A 12,286-nucleotide genomic window follows, 5' to 3' on the forward strand; every position below is an offset into this window, starting at 1 on the left:
CTTGTGACTCTGAAAGCATCAGCCTTGCCATCATTTGGAACAATTTTATTTTTGTCTTTAGAACAGATATAAAATAGACAATAGCATTGCCGGCTTCTTCCACAACTTATTGCTTTCTTTGTATGTCTGGCCACAAAATCACAGTCCACAGTAAGAAATTAGAGCTGCATTTCTATGCCCAAATCTTTGCTCTCTCTTCTGATATAGCTATTATGATGTAAATTGACAAGATCATTATCAGACTTAAGCAAACCTTCCCTGAGCTCTGCTAGTAAACCATTACTCTTTGATAAAGGCACTACTAATTCTGTCCTGACGAGCCTGATAAAGAATGCTTCTTTGTCACCGAAATAGATGTGAACATGGTTCTCCACACAGTGAGAAAGAGCACTTGAACCTTACTGAACCTTACCAAAGGGAAGTTCAAACCAGAGTGAACGGTTGAATCACTGTGGCTGCTTTGGATAAAACTACCTGACTGTACTACCACTTAAACCTGTGTTACATCCAACTAGCAGTTAAATATTTTATGAAACATTCTTCTACCTCTCAAACTTGGCCAAAATATCAGCCACAATCACCCGACTCTCAACAGCACGGTCCACCTGCTGATTATGTTCAAAGAGCGCAAACATATTACGGCTGTCCTCCATTGCTAAGCCTCGGATCAGCTTTTCAACCACCTGCAAAATCAGAGAGAGATCACAGACTAAGTATTACACACACTTTCACAACGAAGAATCAGTACCTCTTCAGGACACTCATCATTTCATAGACCTCCATCACATTTCTCCCTTGGTTATCTCATTTTCAGATTAAAGAATTCTAACCCTAAAAGATCATTCCCTGCAAGGAAGCCATTACTTACATTTGATCATCCTCACTGTTCTTCTCTGAACCTTTTCAATCTCCACTACCCTTTTGGAGATGGGGGTATTAGAACTCTGCACAAGATGCAGGCACATAATGGATTTAGATGTCATGATGTCTTGGTTCCTCTAATAACAATTCCACTCTTTACCTCTGTTTAGCACTAATGTTGTCACAGACATGCCTACTATAACCTGGAATCTTGCTTCTGACCTGCTAACAATTAAGTTACTGGTAGAATATCCCTTCCAGAAGGATTACATTAAGATCTGGAATTTCAACTTGTCCAGAAAACTGTGTTTAGCAAGTCTTCAGAATTATTACCTTTCCAATGGGCAAAACACCAAAAGTGTTTAGATTTTGCAACACAATTGTTAAGTGATATTCTACAACCTGGGCATAGGCCTTGTATAATTCTGAACCCGCAGAATAAGTTAAGCTTTCCCTACAGAGTTTGCAGATACAGCAAAAAGATGTTATTAAAAAAAAAAAAAAAAGAGAGAAATTGGAGATGAATGGGAAAAAGGAGTCCCTTCAACAGACCCAGTATCCAGACACAAAGGTGTGCTTACATCTGGTTAATGCTACTAATGCATTACCTCCCCAGCGCTTGTGTGGGAATTGATGGTTATTTTACAAGAGCCACCGCCATGGCAGTACACCGTTGTGGTCATTTCTTCACGGGTGAGAAGAGCCTGTATTTCCTCCTGGGAGGGCACAAACTCCCTCGTCTTTGTTCTCTTCAGGGAATCACTTATGAATTGCGCATACCTGTCTATTTCTGAGCCTGGAAAGAGGTCTTTTACCCTAATGGTAGAGAAGCAAAAAAACCCATTACACAGTGAACCAGAAAGCACGCACATTACCATATAACTTGGACTACTGTACATAAAGAGTTTGGGAGAGATAGTGATGTCAAGTGCAACCACAGGAAGAATGAGCCTGCTTACTTCCTAAACCATACAACCTACTTTTACTAGTCATTCTAAAGTCACTTCAGTGGCGTTTCTCAGCAACATATGAAATAAGCAGTTCAAACTTTCAGGAGTTTAGTACCAGCTGAAGATAGCAGGATTTACTATCTCAATTTACAGAATTGAGATTAAAAACTATGAAATCAAATGTAAACTTTTTTCATTTATTCTTAATTGTTTTTTAATTTGCTGGCTGTGCTTGAGCCACTTTTACAGTATTTTTCAGAATCAAGAAGGTAGAAAGTAGATGCTTGTATACAGTTCTCTTCCCTCCAAGGCCAGTGGTTCTAAGTATAACATGATCTGCAACTCCAGTGATAGAAAAATGAAATGGCAACATTGAGTATTCCTCAGCATCTCTTAGAACTAGGCCCCAGATGTAGCTATTTGGTGTATTGGCACAAATTTCACCTCACTCTTTCCTAGCTTGGAAGGAATCAAATAGATTTTATTGATCTTTCTCATCATTAATAAATAGAGTGAGACTACATAGCTGCAGCTCAGCCCCAATGCAGACTGCTTTGGAAAGCTGCATTAGATCCTGAACATGAATTGGGAAGAAACGTAAACAATTTAGTTCCTGAAAATTGGAAGCTAAAGCAGATTAAACATACAAATTGTAAGCATTGTGTGCTTAGTTAAGCAAAAAAATATTGAAAAATTATAAACTGGATTTGCAGTAGATCTACTGCTCCACAGTACACATTTTGACTGTGACAGCTGCAAGGTAGTACATATTTCAACGAATATGAAAAGACGGTCCTCACCTTTGCTGCAAGTTGAGAATGCTTATATGGACACTAGTAAGCAGTAGGTGATCGGCTGTAAACCCACTTTTAACACAGTTTCACAGTAGTCTGGGTAGCCTTGCTTTCCACATCCCTTGGACACAACAGATGGGTGGCAAGGGGGGAGTTTGAGTACAACGGAACAACTGGTAGCAAGAATTGTGCACAAAGGTAGGAGGCTGTGACACCACAGGAAGATGTTTGCACAGGAGGAGGGCGAGACAGAGAACTACAACAGGCAGTGGAAGACAAAGCAGAGAGAAGGGAACAGACCGCAAAGGAGAAGGAGGTGTACCTTCTCAGGTGGAACTTGAGGTAGCGCAGGATCCCTCTGCTGGGCAGAAAAGTGCAGCTCATACATGACATCAGCTGCCAGTGGTGCAGGTTCCCGGTACTGTTGGGATGCGGCATGTGATTAGTTTGTTTGATGAGCTGACAGTACACTTCATCGCGAAGGGGCTTTAAATCATGGCAGGTCTGCAGAATGCCTTGGATAATGGGTATGGGGTCAGACACTGTCTCGATTTCCTGAAGGGAGTTAAAGATCTTCACTGCTTCATCCTGTAAGCTGCTGTAACCCTTCTCTTGTTGCACTGGGGAACGATCACAAAGGTGAGAAGAGGTGAGCATCTCCCTCATTTTCTATTGGCCCAGCAACACTACAGGCAACTGTACTAGTCTGTCACAGACAAACAGCAACCTGAGCATTAGCTCATCTCCTGAACTTAAATTTATACTCAAAATTAATTAATGCTTCCCCTTTAAATGTGCAAATGCAGTTTTAGTATTTGCCAAAGTCTAACTTGTCACCGCTGCAAATCCATTTTTGGATATACTATGCAGAAAAGCAGAGTAATGTTTTTAAGGGAAACGAGCATTGAAATCTAGTTCAGGCTTCAGTGTCTGTAGATGAGGTGCCAAGAGACAGCTTTTGGCACGTCATCTGCAGACACAGGTGAAGGGGTGGCAGAAAATCATCTCTGTGTAAACTGTCTCCTCACCTGAGAGCAGCTATAAAGCAGAGAGTCACTAATGCAGTTAAGGCTTTAGGTGCCTGAATGCAGACGCCAAAGGCTGGCTTACATACTTCCAAAATTCTGTGCTGTGCCCATATTAGCTTTGACCCCTGAGCCAACACAGAATTTTGCCAAATCACTGTACCACAGATGCAGCTTTTACCTATCGTTTAGATTTAAAATGCCTACACCAACACTGGTTACGTTTTTTAAGCACCTAAATGCCTGCTTTGAATTGCTTAGAGGTATGTGATACTACCGTGCTGCTGCAGGCTTGTATTCTCCTTTGCACATCTCTGGGGCTGTAGGTCCTTCTGAATCTCCTATACAGCCGTTGCTTCCCCAGTGGCCATGCATTAATTGTACAATATAAATACACAGCCCTGTAGCAATAAGTTCCACAGTGTAAGTACTTGCTCTGTAATTTTTCTGTATTTCAGAATTGTTCTGTGCTCTTAATCTGCCACTTCATTTGATCCTTGTATCATGACAGACAGTGAGCAGCTGCTCCCCTTTCACTTTCTCCATGACAGCCCTCTAGCCCTGAAAACTTCTTTTTGAGGCTGAAGAGTCCTGCTCTACTTAGTCTCTTAATTGTAGGCAAGTCTTTCTACGCCTTTGATCATCTTTGGGTAGGTTTTTATTTATCTTGTATGTTTGTTAAGATGTGGAAGGCCAAGCTGCATCCCGTATTCAAGATGCAGGTGCATGATACATCAATACAGCCGCACAAAGACTTTCTTTTTCCTTTTCTAAGCTTTCAAAACCTTGCATTAGCTGTTTTGTTTCTGTGTTCAGCACAAGAGTTGACATTTTCATAAAGCTATGTAAATTTGTGTTCACTTTCCTAAGCAGAACTAGATCGCTTGGACCCATCACTGCCTATGTGGCAGAGTGTTTTTCCCATAGACACTGCTTTGCATATCCAGATTGAAATTAATTTCTGAAAAGATTTTGTGGCCCAGTCACTCCGCGTTAGAGATTCTTCTATAGGTCTTCAGCAGCAGCTTTCAGTTTTCGTATGCCAATCTGGAATCATCAGCAAATCACTTTGGTTTTCTGGTGGCCTATCAAACAGTCTAGCTCTTTCATATTCCTGAAGCATTTGAATAAAGGATTCATTTAGTCTGGTTTTACAGCAGCTTCTGTATGAATACTATCCCACTGCCAATTGCATGATGTAGTCCTGTTGTAGGATTTCCACGGGAGCCATTCGCAACCCAGCTGCAGCTCAAGGATGACAGGCTGCACATCCCCCGGATGGATGATAAACTATCTGTCCCCCTTTACTTTAAGATTCAGTGTTCCTACGATATGAGACAGTGGACACAGAATACATTCTAGGTAGAGAAAGGGACTGCTCTCTCTCTCTGAACCCTGTGGGCTACACTGCCCCAGATGGACTTCACCTACATAGAGAGAGCTCACAGGCCACTTTTGTGGTGCTCAAGCTCCACACTGATCCTCAAAATGTGAGCGGATTCTGTCACATGGGTAAAATACTTACAGTTGACACTAACATCTCCATATGGTAGTGGGAGCAATGGGGAATGCAAAGGGTGCTGGGTATATCGCAAGATTGGGTTCCTCCTATATGTCTGTTCCACTACTTCAAAGTTTGTGCTGTTTTCCTGGGGAAAAAAAAATAATTATCCTCAAATGGAGACAGTCTTTTGCAGGACGTCCTTATACATTTAGTTTCAAGCTCAAACACCTTTATCTGAGTTTCTGGAGGTCCATAGAGGGACCAGGTGACCAAAGCATAATTCACATATAAAAATTACTCTGTACATTATTTCTGAAAATTAAATGTAAGAATAGCCATGCTGGGTCATACCAAAGGTCACCAAGCACAGGATCTTGACTTCAAACGTGGCTTGCAGCTGATACCTAATGCAGGCATGTAACAGGCATGTATGGCATGATTCCTCCCTGGTATATTCTTCAAACTTTCAAGGGAAAGTGATTGTGCCCCTGTACTCGGCACTGGTGAGGCCGCACCTCGAATACTGTGTTCAGTTTTGGGCTCCCCACTACAAGAGGGATATTGAGGTACTGGAGCGTGTACAGAGAAGGGCAACGAAGCTGGTGAAGGGTCTGGAGCAGAAGTCTTATGAGGAGCGGCTGAGGGAGCTGGGACTGTTTAGCCTGAAGAAAAGGAGGCTGAGGGGAGACCTCATCGCTCTCTACAACTACCTGAAAGGAGGTTGTAGAGAGGTGGGGGTCGGTCTCTTCTCCCAGGTAACAAGTGATAGGACAAGAGGAAATGGCCTCAAGTTGCGCCAGGGGAGGTTTAGACTGGATATTAGGAAATTTTTCTTCACCGAGAGGGTTATCAAGCATTGGAACAGGCTGCCCAGGGAAGTGGTTGAGTCGCCATCCCTGGAGGTATTTAAAGGACGTTTGGATGAGGTACTTAGAGACATGGTGTAGTGGTGGTTTTTGGCAGTGTTAGGTTTATGGTTGGACTCGATGATCTTAAAGGTCTTTTCCAACCTATATGATTCTGTGATTCTGTGAACAGTAAATGGCTAATGGTCTTTCTGACCACAGATCCACCACGTTTAGTATGTAATAATAAGCCTGTCCTCCCTGAATTTGTCTGGTTGTACTACACATGTTTACAGAATTGACAACCAAAAAGCACATGGTGTTCAAAATCCGGGCCTGTCACTATCATACACACTAGCATCACATTCTTCCACATTTTGTCCTATATTCCTTCCCTAACAATAATTAATGTTCCATTTGTCCTTGCACGCTGAGCTGAAGTTTTCCAAGATTTTCCACAATCACTCCCAGCTCTTTCTTCCTGAATAGTTACTATCTAATTGCATCTAGTTTAGAGTTCATCACAATGTATATGTTTACATATACGTTTCTTCTGAAATATGCTTTGGTGTGTCTTCTAATATGATTCTATGTTTATTTTGCCACACTTTCTGGAAAGAAGTCTTTTTAAAAATTACTCCTGCTACAGTTGCACAATTTTTGCTATTTTGAAGGACATTTTCTTTCCCCCCTTTACTCTGCTATTTAACCACACAAGCCTAAGGTATGAAGAGGAATTCAGGGTACAGCAAAGTCACGTGGCTGGTAGGAATGGAAATGTTTGTATTTGTGTCCAGAGGATGCTTAGGAGAGGAAAGGATGAAGCAGGGATTTGCAAATGCTCATGGTGTAATCCTGCATGCAATTTGTAATTGCACACAGTTGTAGCCTAGACTTATGCAGATCAGTTAACATGTTAATTCAAAATAAAATTCACATAAGATTTGATTATTTAGTTACACAGTCATTGAGGCTTCTTTTCTTTCTTGCCCCCCCCACCCCCCGCCCCCCAAGACAGCAACCCCATTTCTTGCCACATTCTCAGCAATGACTGGGTAAGGGCCAGTGGTGATCTGGCTGCTCCCAACCCACTTGGGAATTAGCATGATGCCACCTACCCTGATGTCACGAATGAGTTGCTGTGTAGGTGTTTCTATGGGAACTTTGCTGTCAATGACACCTTGAATGGCAGAGGCCCAGCGCATGGCTTCATTCAACAGCTTCGTGTACAGTCTGTAGGAGTGCTTTCGCCCATGGACAATTATGTTCCAATAGCCTGTGGAGAAACAAAGAAGCTGGAAGGTGAAACTTGATCCATGTTACCTTCTCTTTTTGTCTGTAGCACGTGGCTGAGGAAAACCCTTGCTGCTTTGATAGTAACATATGGTGTGTCCAGTTAAAATTGACAAGGTAGACATTAATGTCCCCCATTCCCAAAACATGTTTATCAGCAGGAAGGTCTCAATCCAGGCTTTGGTACAAAGACAGCTTTCCAAGATATATCCTGCAGTGTAACATGACTACTTCCCTGCCAACCAGGCAGCTCACTTTTGCAGACAGGGTTTGGGCTACACTGTGCTATTAATCACTCAGAAAATGACCGCTCTAAACACAGCACCAGGTCAGACTGCCAAATCAATTCTCATAACTTTTAAAAATAATGTGTTTGACATAACTGAGAGAACAGGTCAGGGCCATGACAATTCACTCTGCTAAAGGCAGCCCTAGACATCTGTTGAGATCAAAAATATGGACGATTTCTTGTGAGTGAGCAGAATAAATTTCCTCTCATCTCATTTTACTAAATGTTTCCAGCCCTTTTTAAAAATATCCCAAGTAACTCCACTACTCAAATGTCCAATATTTCAAGTCTTGTTCTAAGGTTCACCTTCTTTGTCAGGGGGATTCACCCGTTGCCTCATAACCCGAGTTCCCTCCCAAACTCCTAAGGCAAGCAATGGAGGATCATGCCAGATCCTGCCTCCCCAGAACTGTGTCACACTGCACAGAAAGCAAACATAGGCCCTTGCCATCTTTTGTTTCTAACAAGTTGAGTGACGCTACAAAAAAGACCTACAGTGTACGCCATTGTGGTTATTTAAGAGAATAACATTGACCCCAGAGACAAATGTAGGTCATGCTACAAAGCGGCAGTTATTTATGGGGAGGTACTGATAATAACAGTGTCAACTAGAAGGCCTTTCCCTATTTGGGAAACACTTAGATAAACACTGACACTACTCAGTGAAAAAACATCAGCACTGTGTATCTCCATCAGGTGTGAGGGACTTACTGTCACTTGCACACTACTCTCTGGCCCTTTGCAAGTCTCTTACGGTTTCTGTAAGGAAAGATGTTTGCAGCCAGACACAGAGCCTCAGATAACATCAAGACTTCCTTCTCAACATGACACACCATTACATTCCTGCACCATCCCTTCTTCAGGCAACTCCACACATGAAAAGTCTGCTCATTACCGCTTTCTTCCTCTTACCTGTGTCTTTGAAGACCCTCTCATCAGGCTGCACTACAGAGCAGAGGCTATTGAGCACAAGTGTGCCAAGCTTGGCAGCTGTGCGCTCAGATGACTTGTAGTAATCGAGGGCAGTGTTCGTCAGAACAAACCAGCGTTTCTTCATCTTCAGAGAGGACATCTTGTTGCTGCTCTGAACCTCTTTATGAAGCCAGCCTAGCACAGGAACACAAACATGACAATGGTTGTCTTTCACCACCACAGCAATCCTGACTCTTGCCTGGTGGCTGTCTAACTCTGGGACCAGAACTCCACCTCTCTGCAAAAGGCTCATGTTGGGACCTACCAGCTCTGCTTTACTGGCTATAGCAGTATGCTGCACAGTCTCTGTAAGAAATTAGCCCAAAATTTTCCACAAAGCTGTTCCATCCTTCAGCCCTATGTATTTTTTTTATCAGTGATCTGTGGTTTAGTTTGCCATCACCATGAGGGCATCCTCTATTCAGGATGCTTCCCTCACAAGTCACAAACATCTCAATAAATAATTTACAATTCTTTCTTCCAAAGAGATGCCAAAGGCCTATCCAAACCTCGATGGAAGAGGTTTAGCGATACATGTCTTCTAGTAGAAAGATCTGTAAGCATTACATGCATCTCTTCCTCCCACGGTCAGGAAAAAGAATTTCTCTCTCATTTTAGATTCCTCATGAAAGAAAAAAAAAAGGAAAAGGAAAGAAAATTCAATACTATAAAAGAAAAAATGACAATCTGCATTGCTAAAACTGTCAAAAAGACAATTTTCTATTCAGAGCTGTAAAAAGCAATGTCCACCCACAAGGCAAAAGTTGGAAGAATGTGGGACTGAGCCCAGAGGTTCCATATAAAGAAAAGAAAAAGAGGCAGACCTCCCCAAATATATGTCTTTGTGGCTACACCACTGTCACACAGATCTCTTACTGTGAAGTTCAGAGAATACATTGACTTTTCAAAGGAGCATTCCTTTTTTTCTTTAACTAATGAACAATAAGACTAGGTACTTAAAGAGGCAACTGTTGCCTGACAATTTGCTTTATATCACTCAATCTCCTTGAAATGTTTTAAGACTAGGATGGAAGGCTTATGCCACTTTTTGGTGACCCTTTTCTTCCTGTCCTCCTGCCTTGCCATGACCACTCTCAGACCTTTATTCCCTCATAGATACTTTCTGGAAGATGTAAGGCAATTTGCTCATGCACTTGCTTTCCACAGATTGGATCAGGAGTGTCTTCGTACATTTAAGACCATGAGATGAGCTGAAAGCAATAATGAAATTCAAAAATGTGAGACAAATGGGGGAGTATTTTGTAATATATGTGTGATCACTACTCATGCATCAGCTCCTCCATCTCCAACTAAGCTCTAACTAGAGACATAATTTAAACCTTTTGCTCAGCCTCAGAGAATTCTTCTCACCTCACTATGTCTACCAGAATCAGGTTAGTTTGTTTAGCTGAGGACAGCAGCTATCCCACCAAGATCTCTCTCCCTCCCTCTCTACATGACAGGTGTCAGAAGGAACAGAGCTTTCTGAAAACAAAAGCTGCAGTGTCATGTTATAGTCAGTCTAAGCCAGCTGCTCCTAAACAGCAGCCATGCTCCCTCCTATTCCCTAATGGCATTTGCTGGACATGTTGAAACAGGCTATGGAACTAACATCAGAAAACTAAACGTATAAAGAAGTACTTAATTTTTTTCCAGCTTTAGCTTTCTGAATCCACCTGATAGGGAATCAGATAAAAGCCAGTGCCAGCACAACACAGGACGTGGCAAGCAGCGGACAGGAAGGTGGAGGGGGGCAGAGAATGATTGGTTTTGGGGAGCAGCTAAACCCTAGATTGGATTAGCTACAATCAAACCTCCCCCTCAGATCATAAACGGAAGATAAGTTTCACATGTCGTAATTGCACGCATTTCCTTTTACCTCTCACAAGGAATTCCTGGCCATCAACCTTAGATTCGCCTTTTGGTTTCTGCAGCAGGGAGATCCAGTGATGCATCTCCTCAGGGGTGTCGCTGTTGCAGTGAATCACTCGATTTGCTGTGATGATCACAAAAGAATTTGGTCTGCCAGAAAATAAAAGCATTAAAATTGGTCGTAACCATACAAATATCTCCACTCACAGCACACCCAAAGCCATGCCCTCTACTTTCCCATAAACAATGCAGAAAAGATTCTCTGAATACAAACTACAGAGAAGTGTAGAAACACTTAAGAACATCTCCTGTGCAGCTGGTCTGCAAACTGATGAATGCAGAGACCAGATAAATGGAATTAAACATCTTTGAAAAGCTATTTCCAAAGACTAGAAAACATTAATTAGCTAATGACCAGCTGTAAAATGTCCTGAGTCCACAAGCAAAGGACTTTGTTCTACCTTCCGATTGGACTGAGCTAGTGCTAGTACCACTGGGCTGAGCTAGTACAGCCATTCTCCTCATATTTATTAAAACCAGTGATGCAGTAGCAAACGTAGGTCTCAGCAGGGTCAGCTAAAATGGTTTTGAGGTTGGTTTTAAAAAGAATGAACCGATGCTGACAAAACAGAGGAAAAACTGTTATGTTGCTCCTAGATGAATTTGCCCTTCTCTTGCAACAGACAAATATGTCCTACCAAAAGAATATTCACATTTCTGCACAAAATTGATGCTTTACAGGAAAATGGAAAAATAAAAATATGACCAGGTTCAAGAGCATAGACTCAGAAAGCTTTGAAAGCAAACACAGATTTCTATGAGAAAAAAGAGAAACTGAAGAGTAGAATGCAAATATGAAGCAAAAGGTAAAAGGTGCAAATCAAACCACTGCATAAACCTATGGAATATAAAAATAAGCTGCATAAAAACCTTGGTTGAAAAATAAATAAGCATTCTCCTCAGAATTTGTTTAACATTGGTATTCTAGAAGAGTGTATCTCAGCAGATGCATGAACAAATTTTGACTCTTCAGCTTCCTATTTGTGCCTAGTTTAACTATGAGGAGTCCAGGCTGAGAACTGGCTAAAATATTTTGATCAATGAAATCTTAGTTTGCTACTGAGATATGCATTTTCTAAACTACTTAGTAGTTAACCCTAAAGTCCCAGCAACCTGTGTGAGAAAAAAAACAGACCACAGAGGTAAATAACTTAATAGCTAACGTTTTACTTCAGCACTGTAGTAAGAAGCTTTGCCCTGGCTGAACCTGTTAACACTGTAGGAAATAATTAAATGTTAACGTAAAGTGATATGAAATGTCCCATAATATCTTCTCTGAAACTAACTGATCTGTGAACTAAAGGTCTGTGCTCTGTTTCATTGCAAAGATTTCAAGAAGTGTATAGATTTTTAAATTCATCCATTATTCATCCACAATGTTGTTTTTTTCCCTAAATTTACAAGATAAACTCAAAATTATGCTGTTGAAAAACTAGAAGTGCTGCTTTTGCTGGACATTTTTGTTCAGTGTTAATAATAGGTAAGACTATAATTTCTTGGCATTGAGATTATGCTGTTCCCACTTTTAAGACGGAACAGAGTATCTAAACTTTAACTCAAAGAAAATACACTTGTGAACTTCATGCCTGTGAGTGACATAGCTTGAAACAACCTGAAGACTTCGATTGAGTTTATCTGTTTATCGATAAATTCTTATGAGTTTAAACAAATGCAAACCCCAAACAAAACCTGGACCTACCCACAAAAATATGTCAGAGAGTTTCCAGTCTAAGAGATGGTGAGATTGCTGTACCTACCTATCAGGATTGTCTGAGGCACAGACAGAGTCAATAAGCCCAACATCCAGAGTTCCCTGTACAG

At 41.4% G+C, this 12,286-nt stretch overlaps 1 protein-coding gene across 1 annotated transcript in view; it reads right to left on the reverse strand.

Moving 5' to 3' along the window:
* LOC142414763 (unconventional myosin-X-like) overlaps positions 1 to 12,286 on the reverse strand; it is a 96,146-nt gene that overhangs the window by 7,722 nt on the left and 76,138 nt on the right. The window contains exons 30-37 of the mRNA XM_075512397.1: positions 12,223 to 12,278; positions 10,413 to 10,555; positions 8,474 to 8,668; positions 7,098 to 7,255; positions 5,156 to 5,279; positions 2,928 to 3,225; positions 1,470 to 1,677; positions 547 to 683 (exon numbers count right to left, since the gene is read on the reverse strand). Coding sequence (XP_075368512.1) covers positions 547 to 683; positions 1,470 to 1,677; positions 2,928 to 3,225; positions 5,156 to 5,279; positions 7,098 to 7,255; positions 8,474 to 8,668; positions 10,413 to 10,555; positions 12,223 to 12,278 — 1,319 coding nt within the window. The remainder of the gene's footprint in view (positions 1 to 546; positions 684 to 1,469; positions 1,678 to 2,927; positions 3,226 to 5,155; positions 5,280 to 7,097; positions 7,256 to 8,473; positions 8,669 to 10,412; positions 10,556 to 12,222; positions 12,279 to 12,286) is intronic.

Source organism: Mycteria americana, chromosome 9 (genome assembly GCF_035582795.1).
Source record: "Mycteria americana isolate JAX WOST 10 ecotype Jacksonville Zoo and Gardens chromosome 9, USCA_MyAme_1.0, whole genome shotgun sequence".
Taxonomy (NCBI): Eukaryota; Metazoa; Chordata; class Aves; order Ciconiiformes; family Ciconiidae; genus Mycteria; species Mycteria americana.